The 12156-nt window shown below is 39.9% G+C and overlaps 1 protein-coding gene across 16 annotated transcripts in view; it reads right to left on the bottom strand.

The window, feature by feature from the left end:
* The window catches only part of madd (MAP-kinase activating death domain), a 34774-nt gene extending 23071 nt beyond the window's left edge, over nucleotides 1–11703 (bottom strand). For 4 of the 16 annotated variants that reach the window (XM_085906773.1, XM_085906769.1, XM_085906774.1 and 1 more), the window contains exons 1-10: nucleotides 11317–11703; nucleotides 8232–8447; nucleotides 6568–7212; nucleotides 4959–5262; nucleotides 4422–4553; nucleotides 4115–4228; nucleotides 3926–4006; nucleotides 1269–1325; nucleotides 387–559; nucleotides 34–269 (exon numbers count right to left, since the gene is read on the bottom strand). In XM_085906773.1, the coding sequence (XP_085762899.1) occupies nucleotides 34–269; nucleotides 387–559; nucleotides 1269–1325; nucleotides 3926–4006; nucleotides 4115–4228; nucleotides 4422–4553; nucleotides 4959–5262; nucleotides 6568–7212; nucleotides 8232–8290 (1801 nt within the window). In that variant the 5' untranslated portion in view covers nucleotides 8291–8447; nucleotides 11317–11703. The remainder of the gene's footprint in view (nucleotides 1–33; nucleotides 270–386; nucleotides 560–1268; nucleotides 1326–3925; nucleotides 4007–4114; nucleotides 4229–4421; nucleotides 4554–4958; nucleotides 5263–6567; nucleotides 7213–8231; nucleotides 8448–11316) is intronic. The other 12 variants (XM_085906764.1, XM_085906772.1, XM_085906768.1 and 9 more) reach the window with 6 other exon arrangements.
* Nucleotides 11704–12156: the final 453 nt, after the last annotated feature.

Genomic DNA, 12156 nt, shown 5'->3' with positions numbered 1-12156 from the left:
AAAGAAGCTATAAAACAGACAAGATCATCTTACTATTATGTATTCTCTGAAATGCTAGATTAGTGGGATTGAGAGCCCATTCGCCATAGAACTCCACAGCCTGGGTGTGGGAAAGCTTATCAGCAAAATTAGATCGCCTCGGTCGAGATGCGAGGAAAGACGACGACTGAAAAGCCACAACAGGACGAGGGAAGAGGCGCAGGGTCCGGGTGTGCATTTGAAAACCATGGAGAACATTTGGAGAGTTGAAGAACCGTACCATGGCCACCCTGTTCGGTAAAATAAAATATCTGGATTACACTACAGCTTTCTTTCAAAAATGAAGGACAGGCAGTAGAAAATGAACACATATGAAACACAAGTATTAACTAGACAAAAAGGCTTGCCTGGTGGCGACGTCCACAGAATCGACATCATTGCCATAAATCAGGGGATTGAACTCAGTGGATGATGGTGAAGCTTTATCACGTCCAGGGGGAAGCAAGGGCATTTCCTGACCTTCCTGGAACTTCTCCAGATTTAAAATGGGCTGGGTATTCAGACTCATACTCGCCAAGGCCTAGAACAAGTGATAGAGTGATAATTAGTGAGAAAGCAACAGTTAAAAAAAACAAAAACATTTTTTGAGTCACTCCCACATGAGGCACCACCATTACAATAGTTTCTCTACAACTATCTACCCACTAAAAAAGATCTATTAATTTGAGAAAGTCACTTTTTCCAACAAAGCATTGATGGAAAATGTACAAATGCTCTTACGTACGAGCATATCTACACAAATGAATCCAAAACAATCGAATCGCCTTGATTTAAGAATTACATTTTGGCACATGTTTGTGATCTTATGATACACACGCACTAGGTAGTTGGAATCAGTGCATGTTGATGCCTGTGGTGGGTGTCATTATCAGGAAGAGAACAGAATGTACTGAATGTTCTGCTGCAGAGTTGTCAGTGTTAAAGTAAGCATAATGGAATATTGAGTTGTTGGATCTGGTGAAATGTCTGTTAAAATGTATCCACTCCACTTTGCTCTCCTTTTGGTTACCAGGACACTCACTGATGCAAGAATCAAGGCACGCATATTCAGTCATGCTCAAGCCAGAGCTAAGCAGCACGTTAAGGGATCCATAAAACATTCGGAGACACGCTGCTGTTATGCATGTAACTCAATTCTTGAGAAAAGAAAATTTAGTAATCGTTATGAGCAAAGTAAAGCATTGTGAAAGAGGATGCGGGAGCATTCCACAGCAGAATAAATGAGTAACCTTATTTTCACCAGAGAAGATCTGCTTTTGGGTGATCACGGTCAACCTAACCAGACACTAGGAGAGAGATGTTGGCAGAATCACAAGAAGGCCCGAGGTGAAAAGTGTCACTGGAGCAGCACATGATAAAATCATGGCCCTTTCAATTTTTTTTTTTCAATGGCAACATTTAACAGGAAAATAATATGCTTTCTGATTTATTTTCTGTGACAAAGATATTCCAAGTCACTGGGTTACTGAAAAATGATGGTGGTTCTGCTGTCTGTTTTCCATACACAAACTGCTAGTGTTGGACACAAATATGCGTGTAACGGTGTACTTTAAAAAAAAAAAAAAAATTTAAACACCGTCCTGGCTGGACACGTATCTGAATGCACAAAGGAGTGTGACTGTGCACAGACAAACAAATAACCTTTTTGCTACGGTTCCGATGCAAACATTTGGGCCGTGTGAAAGGACGTATAGTACTCGTGACTACCCTTAACCTTGACTTTGGGGTCCAGAATTTGGGAATCATGTTAACCCCAAAATACAGAAAGTTATAAAAAGTATTTTCTTAAAAAAAGAAATGTTTTTAGACAGCCAAAGTCCTTATTTACGTTAATTTAAGTCAGGCATGTCGATGATGGGCAGCCGAAGATCAAAGTCTGTTGACATTTTATGAAAAGAGAAGCAATATGTAGATGACAATATCAGGCGGATTAAGTAAGTCATTTTGATGCTATGTGAATTGAATGGAAGAGAGAATAAAGCATTCACTTATTCTACTACTGTGTCCGGCCACGCTCTTTGACTTGTGACTGTGTGGATGAGGTGCTTCCACGAACTTGCCCCTTTCCGAATCAAAAACAATCCTAGCTATCCGTAACACTGTCAAAAGGCAGTCATAAAGATCAAACAGCATGATTTCTTATTATCAAACGCGTTTGAATTGGTCACGGAAATTCATCAAATCAAATCATTTAGCTTCATACGGTCCTTATACCATCCATTTGAACTATGACTTGAAAATGTATTTACGACAAACAGAATTGTGGTCGATGACCAAACCGCGTTGGACAGAAAGTCGTGTGGAATCGAAGCGTGTCAAAATGAGGTTCAGGTCCCAGTGGTTATGACGGGATGATGATGATGATGATGACTCACCACCGGATCTTTTCAGAAACCGAAGTAATGTTTGCATAAGCGAACTTCTGCAAAGGTTACCTCATAGCATGCTTATTATATATAAACGTTGAAACATAAAAAGATTAAAAAACATACACGTTTTCAAGTCTTTCACATCAAAGGCTACTTCAGTTTTAATGTGGCAAGTTTCAAAATCTCTGTATTAGTTCCTCCATTCACATCCCTTAAACTGCTAAAGGGAGAGGCTTCACACACTTCCAGATACCAGTCGCCAAGGAAAGACCAAGGAGTACACAAGGAAAGACCAAGGAGACACACAAAGCCATCAAACTAGCTCTGATTCAAGGTAGATATGTATTGCACAGTGACGGCGTCTGGCCGAAACCCTCTGTGTCACAATTTGGCAAATTTCTTTTTTTTGTCTCACAAATTTTTAAAATTGGTCTGCCCACATGTTAGTACATGTGTGCGTGCGTGCGCATGTGTGTGTGTGTTATTTTTAGTTTACTGGCCAATCTTAAGTGTTGAAAACGTCTCATACTTAATGATTCATGGTTGCAAAAACATGCCATATTTTTCTCGAAAAAGTAATGATTTTGGTGGTAAAAGGATTCCACCCAATGCTATACAGTGTAATATATTTACGTTGATATACGCACAAGTGTATGTGACAATATCAGTCTTGAGAAAGTTTCACTGAAATTATATATATATATATATATATATATATATATATATATATATATATATATATATATATATATATATATATATATATATATATATATTAAAAAAATAAAAAAATAAATCACAGCTTGAATAGAACCTAAACCTGCCTTCTTTGAATCGAAGAGGGCAAAACCTTGCATATAGCCAGACCATTGTAAACATTCTCCTAATGGGTTTAAATTCTAATCCGAACAAATAATTCCACATCATTTAATTTATGGTTCGTATACGCAAATGTTCGGATTAAAGTTAAGACACCTTCCTTTAGCATGATTTGTTCATATAAAAACGAATGAACACTTTTGAAATATTATGGAAGTAGAAATACAAAGTGTCTGTCTCCATGAATCAGAACCAAATTCTGATGAGGTCTTTAATTATAGGGGTTAGAGGGATTATATGTCACAACCAGTCTTAACAGCAATACTATTTTTTTCCTACATAACAAGGTTCTAAAAACTGATTTTACCTTCAAGAGCTAGAGCATGCAAAGAAAACAGAAAAGAGCAAAAAACATTCAATTTTTTTTTGTTAGTGCACAACAAAATCCATTTCCACTGCTCGCACAAGCTAGACAAAATACATACAAGTCTTTTGGGGCAGGAAGCCCCTACTCTTCACACGGCTGGAAGAAAGGTTTCTATATTGACTTACAGAGCAACAAAACGATACAAGTATGATGGAAAACGACAATGTTCGGCTGATAAGAAATGCTTGGCTTCCAGAAAGATGTACCATGTGGCACAGGTAGATTTAGGGCAAAAAAAGTAAGAATTAAAGAAGTCACACAGTACAAGTACCTGCTTCAGATGTTTCTTGAGCTCACCAGCTTCAGGCTCTGGAAGAGGTGGTAGAATCTCTGCATTTGTAGGTGCTTTAACCTGAAAAACAATTGCAAATGCAGTAAGACCATTTATTTGGATTGTTTCAAAAATACAAATGTCAAAAAAGTAACACAAGGAAAGTCTTTATCATGTGATTGTAGTTACCTTACTGCTGTCCAGATCCACAAGCCACACATCGTCTGGAATTTTGAAGTCGGATTTGTAAAGGAAAAAGCTAGCTGGTACACCGATGATGTAGGGAGTCGGAGCAAGAAGAAGCTGGGAAGAATAAAAGAAAACACTTATCTCTTTTGTTTTATTTACTGTCCTTCAACATTTGTACGCACATAAGCAGAAAATTGTCATTGGAATGGAATAGCATATTTGATGACACAATCTGAATCATATTACACAACGCTTGATTCATTCTTCAAATAATTTCACACACCAATGGCACGACGATATAATCTACCTGTTCAGCTGAGGCCATGCAGGTTGGCAGTAAGGGAATGACCGGGAACATGTACTCCAGAGGATAGATCATGGCCACAAACGCCATTACACTCATGGATAAAGCATTGTAATCTCTTGACTGGAGAATAACCTGAAGGGAAAACCAAAATGGAAAAAATTCATCTCAATAACCCAAACTTAAACTGGAGCCTCTGCTAAGAAAATCCCAAATGTCGTAGTTGCTGGATACAAAGTTGTAGACGGTTTCAGTTTTATTTCAGGGAACTATGTCCAAAAAAAAAATCTGCAGCCACAAAATTCATGAAAACACACCACAAACGTTCAGTTCACAGACTTCAACTAATTTATGTAATGCACATTGATGGACCATTTTGACTTTATCTTGCACTAAAAGGTTAAGCACCATGTGGAAATTGCAGACGACTGATAAAGTGGGTGAGTTTTAACCACAATGCCTAATACAATGATGAGAGTATTACAACATACAAGTCAAACATATTTAAGATCCTGGATTAATTCATCGATCTACTTTTACCTTGTGCTCCAGCAAGACGCACGAGAGAACCTGAAGACAGGCATCCACACCCAGCAACTCTAAAGGCAAGTGCAATGGGAAATCCACCATGGAGAAGCGAGAGTTGTCAGGCAGTGCAAAGGTGAGGGGTCGTTTCATTTCATGAGGCAGTACTTCCACATCCACACGTCTCTGGTTTGCCACTGGTACGGGCGAACGTTGCAAACGGTAAATCCAGGACTCAATGTCTCGAAGGTCAGCCAATAGATGGCTTCCCTTCTCTTCCACTGATAGTGCGCCGGTGAAAACCCGCCACATTGTGTCTCTGTGGAGAACAGAATATTATTTTGGATAAATACGTCAACTTGTGAAAGAGCAGGAGTCGATCACAATAGGAGGCACATGGGCCAAGGAGATAGCGTTTTTAAAGCGGAAGTATTGCCACACGAACAACCCCAGGCTCAGAAACAGCATCTGTGTTGTAGTTGAGAAAGATATCGTCTGTTTGGCTTTTCAAGAGTTTACTGCAACTGTTGTTCAAGAAAAACTAAAGATGCGCAGGATTTTACGACAGTCTTCATCTTCATTTAGTGTAGTTACGTGTGTGTCGGCATGATTGTGAGTACAGCAGATACTATGCATTTAAAAATAAATGATGAATGTGTCAAGTACTTCCGAGTGTGTTGTCTGTGTCTGTGGCAGAGCGAGAAAACCCATTAGCTTCACCAAAGGCAACTGGAGACCTCAATCTGTTAATGGCATCGCTGCAAGGAGACGACAAAAAAAAACAAAAAAAAAACCTAAATGCTTTCAGCCACAATATAATGGCTCTTCTTTTCTGTCATTTGCTGACATTTCATGTCAGACAGAAAAATGATGAGCTATCTCGTGTTGGGTTGCTTTCTGAAGTTTTTACACAAGCAAAGACTATATCTTGGTGTAACAACAAAGTGATAGACAAGGCTCAGTTACGATCTCCAAGCGAATATTTAGTGGTTTTACGACCATGATGACTGTGAATCTAAATGTATTGGCAGAAAAGACATTCACACAGGATAAGAAACACTTTGTCACTCTTAAATTGCTATCACGAGTAAGCCAAACAGGAGTACCACAATGACTTAGTCTGTGCTGCTTGATGGCTCTAGAAATAGACTCTTTCAAGTGAGGAGAGGAGTACATGATTTAGTTTCAGCTACTATCCTTTGTGCTGTCTTCAAGTCAAATGATTAAATTCACTTAATTCTTGGAAAATCCGTATTTTGTTGATGTTAAGTCATCAAAACGCAGAGAGAAACTAATCACGTCATTAGTCACAAGTCTGTCCAAAAAACAATTGCCTAAAAACACAATTTTCAATGCAAGTAAGATACTGTATGTCATTACAAAATCAATTTGAACGCTTTCTTAAATGGTGTGTGTGTGTTTTTTGTTTTTTTGTTTTTTTATCAGCACGCAGATGTGTGTGTAAATCAGGGCGTAATTAAGTAATTACAACAGAGTAAAAGCAACACTATAAGAACACAAGACATACAAGTTATTCTTGTAACAATGATTGTAAAACATTTTAGGCAAAACCCATTGCTTAACTCGAAATCCCGGAAGCACACGGGAATCAAACATTCCTCACCTTTGGAATGTACGGGGCATTCCAGCACGTTGCGTGAGCCTCTGACTGCAGCAGTCTACCATCCTCTTAAGAATATATAAGCATTCCCTGAAGGTGGAGAAGAAGGGGTAGTGGCTGAGTATACACAACGAGGTCAGTGTACTGTTACGATTCCTGGCAGCTATCTTGGCGGCATTGCGCCTGAGCTCTGCAGCCTTTCCGGCATTGAGCTCAGGAACTGGCGGTTCAATCTCCTCTCCAGAAGCAGAAAGAGGAGCTGACTCGGCTTTGTTGGATGGTGACAACCCAGAAGACTGGCCTCCTCCAGTGCTCCCATCAGACCCCTCACTTGTGGAGTCCCCTCCTTGCGCTGCGCTGTCTGCATGACCACCCTTATCCGTACGGGTACGGTGATGCCCGCGTTGAAAAGATCGGTAGAAGTTGACGCAGATTCCGTAGCGAGTAATTCCTGAGTCCTTGTCAGTCAGTGTAAAAACAAAGGAAGAGTCGTCACGAAGGCTAACCCTACGCTGACGTATACTAAGGCAGCCTTCTGGTTGGCAAAAGAAGACCACATCGGGTGGGAGTGGAAAGTCGTGGTGGTCCTCCAGTGGATATCGGCGGAGAAGCTGAGGGGTCTGTGCCACACTGTCGCTACTCGGTTGCCTAAATGGGAAATAGAGAAGCGCAAGATTTGTAATGAATCATAACATTCGTGTAACTGGTGTAATTGGGGGACTCCATCTTTTTTATGCTTAGTGGATCTATCTGCATATCTAATAAAGTGATTTGAATGAATTTGCGAAAGTAAATGTATGCAACGTGTAAAATACATTTACAACAATCTTAGTGCTTTGTGCTAATTACAAAAGAAACTAGCTAGGGCTGTGACAAATAGTACCGGCGGTTTTTGAAATGTGTGTAAAAATGGGCAAGTTCATCAAAATACACATGTTGATAGCTAAAGTCACATCCGTGACATAAACACAAATAAATACATTAAAAGAGAGAGAGGGAGGGAGAAAAGACCAACGCTTGGTAATGTGTCCACTGCATACAGAGATCTGCTAAACTAATTGACAAAAGTAATTTGGCGGCTTGGTGATGAAGTGCTGCATCCCTAGGGGAAGATATGTACAATCAATACTTTAACTGTCTTTGTGGGAACATGCATGGGCTTCGCAGTTCACACTTTGATTTAGACTCAACAAAACAGTACATCAATTGCACCCGAGCTGTGTTCATAGTTGTCATGGTAACAAATGCATTGGCGCAATATACAGAGAGCAGTGACTCATTCGCCTCCAAAAAAAAAAAAAAGTTTCATTGTGCTTGCTTCAATTCTTCATACTAGAAGGAATTCTGAGAACAGCACTTCAACATTGTTAGAATTAATACTTGGGTAAGGTTATGGTTTCGTAGAAGTAAAGAAATAACACGGAACCTTCATCACCATTTCTATGAACACTTGAAATGTTATAACCATACTCTTGACAGTTGCACCTCTTTGCTGAACAATCAAATGCGGTTATGTCCTCCAGTGCAAATTCAGACACAGAACTACTTGTACTCCGTTTTGCATGCTTGCTCATATGAGTAAACCGCTGGAAAAACTAACAAAAATAGAATGAGAATAGTTTTCAACAACTTCACATATTTTGACAACAGGCAAAGAAAATTCTTACCTTGCACCAACCACCACCAAGTAGTCGAGGAGTCGTGGGCACGGTTTCTTTTTCTCCATATTGGATCGACCACGTCTTATATTTCACGTCATCTGTGATGAATGGTGACTTGTTAGTTAGTAGATGATTTCATTCCAAGCTTGGAAATGTCCATTGTATTATGAGATTATACAGTGTCGTAATCATTTTGAAGGTTCTGGAATTTCTCGATTGAACCTGTAACATAAAGGGGTCAATTTACAGTGGCTATTTTTTGCTTTCAACAGGTCACATCATACATAGAAACACATTGTGAATAACTTAACTGCACATTTGAACAACATTCCGAACAGTGTGAGTGAAGCAGAATTGAATCAAATTGCAATGTAGCAAACAAACACAGTATTTTTTTCTTTTTTTCTTTTCAAGTCTGACCAATAAAAATTACCGTAATTCCCGGACTATAAACTACTTTTTGCTCAAGTTTTGAACCCTGCAGCTTGTCGTTCGGTGCGGCGTATCTATGGATTTTACGATGACTTGATCAATTTTATATACTCGTAAAAAAAAGGCTGTGGATCGCTATTGTGCGGCACCGCTTTGCTGGGCGGAGGGATATGTGACACCGTCACTGGGGAGAAGAGTATTGTGTTGATCGCATGTCCATTCGCCAAGCAATTAGTGCCGTATAATTCACACAAAGAAGAGACAGAACGAGATTAAGACAAACATTACTGAAGAAAGGAAGCTTTTATACACAAACCCTCATTATATTATATGCATATGAGGCCGCTTTTAGGTTAAAGGCAGTCGATTTAGCTCTTAATTTAGGGACTACAGCTGCTCATGCATTGTAGAGGTTTCTTGCGGTCACTAGGGGCACTGGGCTATTGTTGATGACATTTTGTTGCATCACCCTTTCGTTATTTCCTGGTCACATCTACACTGGCGCCATACGTTTAGCTCGCTAGTTGAATGTAACTTAGCTTTTTGTGCTTGAATAAAATTAGCATGAACAGACTCTCATCATTGAAAAATCAAGAAGAAATGCATAAAAGCGACAACGAAAGAGAGACTGAGAAAGTGTGCGGCGAAGTATCAAGTATTCCAATCGAACACTGAGGAAGACTTCTATGGTTTCAATGCACAGGAGGAAGATGAAGATGGCTGTCAGTGACTTTTACTGGTATTTTTTTATCCAGCCCTATTAGTGCTGTTATTTATGTGTTGCTGCGGTATTACTGTTGTGTCACAGTTTGGAAAGAAATTAAAAGTATGTTGTTAAAACTTTAAAAAGGCTTTCTGTGTACCATCATTCTCCTCGGAAATAACTCGCGTGCACATGTGGCTTTTAGTACGGTGTGGCTTATTTAAAAAAAAAAAAACCCACAATTTTCCTTGATTTTTTGCTGGTGCATCTTATAATCAGGTGCGGTTTATAGTCCAGAAATTACGGTAATAAAAAATATATTACAAACTACAACACAATTTTTTCTTACGTCTGGTTTTCAATACACTGCAGACAATCATAAGTCCGAGACACGTGTATTGCGTTGTACACAAAGGAACCTTTGTGTTTCTACAACAGACATTATGGTTGTTAAACAGTTACAATTGAGCAGCTGTGCAAACAAAACTCATCTCCATTACAGCAAACAGCAAATAAATTTGGACAACTGATATCAAGTACACACTTTTTGTTAAGGTTTTGTCATGTCCACACAAGTCAAACTGCAAAAGGCACACACCAAAATCTATATTAATTTTCCAAAAGACACCCAACAAGGTCAGCTCTCCTATATATTGGAAAGTAACAGGCAGGATTGACTAGCATACAGTGCAAAATCAACAAGCCCCACTTGCAGCTTCCGCCAGTGGACCAATTAGAATGAATACAGATTTTAAAAATAACTCTGCACGATGACCAGCCACATCACACAATGCAAGGCAGAGAGAACACTATGCATCGTGCAAAACACAAACGTGCAAACAGACAGCCATCCCAGTGAATTATCGGACACGGTGGGCGTGGCAGTCTCTGATTTAGGGGTGCTGGTGCTGATAAACAGCAGGACCTGTCAACTAATTTTAGCAGATGGAGGACCAGGGTTTGATTCCTGTTGCTGAACAAATGTGTAAAAATAGCAAATAAATGTTGCAGAGACACTAGTCTCCTTGCTTGCTACTGTCGAGGTGCCCTTCAGCAAAGCATCGTCACCCAGCTCAAGCAATACAACACTCTGCACACCTTTCACGCCATCAACTCAATGCTGCATGACTGCACGAGTGTATGTGGTGTGCAACACAAAAGTATACGTGTAGTATGTGATGAATTTATTTTTGGCATAATACAATTTTCACACTCAAATACTCAATTCAGCCATCATTTTTTTAAAGGTCTTTTACAAAGGCAATACAGGGGGGCTGTCTATTTCAATTATTTCCTCAAAAAGATAAGTCATAAATAACTAACTCAATATTAATTAAAATGCCTTATTTACACTCGTGGGGGCACATACAAGATTTTACTGTAAAGATTTTTGGGGGGTTGACCTCCCCTTTAAAATTAGTCATGTCACCCAAAAAAAAAAAAAAAACAGTAACTGTGTGACAGACGGATGGGTGAGGGAAAAAAACCATCACGAAATTAATCATACAAATAAAGTCGATCAGTCACGCCTGCAAATGTCACTTATGGTATCTGAACGCAAGTGTACGAGTAGTATGTAAAAGTATAATGTCAAATGAAATAAACCAGCAATGGAGAGCACGGTTAAATAAAGGTAGATGGCATGGTGACAAATCTAATAAGCTGTACTGATTCGTATAGCTGTTACGGGTGTTATCAGTAATAATAATAAAACAGCAATATCTGACAGGCCTTGTCTTGACTTATACTTGCCTCTCTCGCCCCCACTGCTAGCTTGGTGATTTCGTACGTCACTATTGGATTAGCTAGTTAGCTGCTCCTGGTAGCGTTATCGTTTCGTATCCGCAATACTTGTGCAAATCCTATAACGAGGGCAAATTTGCGAAAACACGTTCATGTCGCGATTGTTGATGACATAAAAAGCAGAAATGCATCATTGACAAACTGCATCCTTACCTGCTTACGTTAGCGAGCTAGCAGCTAACAGTGGCTGCAACACCAGCTGCCCTGCTGGTGACAGACGGCCTGCTTAGTAAGATGCCCTTCTCGGTCGTGCGCCTGACTCGTCCTCTGCCTCTCTCGATGCAACTTGTCATTTAAAGAGACAAGGAAAAGGCGTCGTCTGGAGAGCTTGGTTTCGTCGAGCGATACGTAGGGGGCATAGTTAAATGGATGCAAAGTGTGCGTTTACACCTCCCACCCAGTTCGGTCAGCTTCAACCTGCCTTCACAACATCCTCCTCTTCATCCTCATCTGAGGAGTTCCGCAATCCGCATATTGCGAGGGTGACTTCTAGAACGGAAACTACATCAAGACTCGCGGAACTACGAAGTGCTCACCCCCATTCGAACCGTTGTAATGGCATTTAGTGTTGAAAAAGCATTAAACTGTTCGTATTTGTGGATGCGTGTGTGTGTGTGTGTGGGGGGGGGGGGGGGGGGGGGGTATACAGTATATACGTAGATTTTGTGGAACAGAGATAACTAGTTTGATGAAATAAGTAGTTTTTATTTTTAGGTGCATAGGGGTGAGCACGGCACTCTACAAAGTTTACGTTGGCTAAAAAAAAAAAAAAAAGATGGTACAATGCAATCTTACACTGATATACCTCGGAGCAGTGGCGTCAATAGGCTTTTTTTAGGGGGGGCTGGATGGATGGATGGATGGATGGATGGATGGATGGATGGATGGATGGATGGATGGATGGATGGATGGATGGATGGATGGATGGATGGATGGATGGCTATCCAAAAATATGATTCCGGTTCCAAGCAGTCATACTACAGCTTTAATTTA

Source organism: Syngnathus leptorhynchus, chromosome 3 (assembly GCF_054491065.1).
Source record: "Syngnathus leptorhynchus isolate UIUO chromosome 3, UIUO_Slep, whole genome shotgun sequence".
Classification (NCBI taxonomy): Eukaryota; Metazoa; Chordata; class Actinopteri; order Syngnathiformes; family Syngnathidae; genus Syngnathus; species Syngnathus leptorhynchus.
The sequence above is the reverse complement of the archived record's forward strand: the minus strand, read 5'-3'. Positions and strand labels throughout refer to the sequence as shown.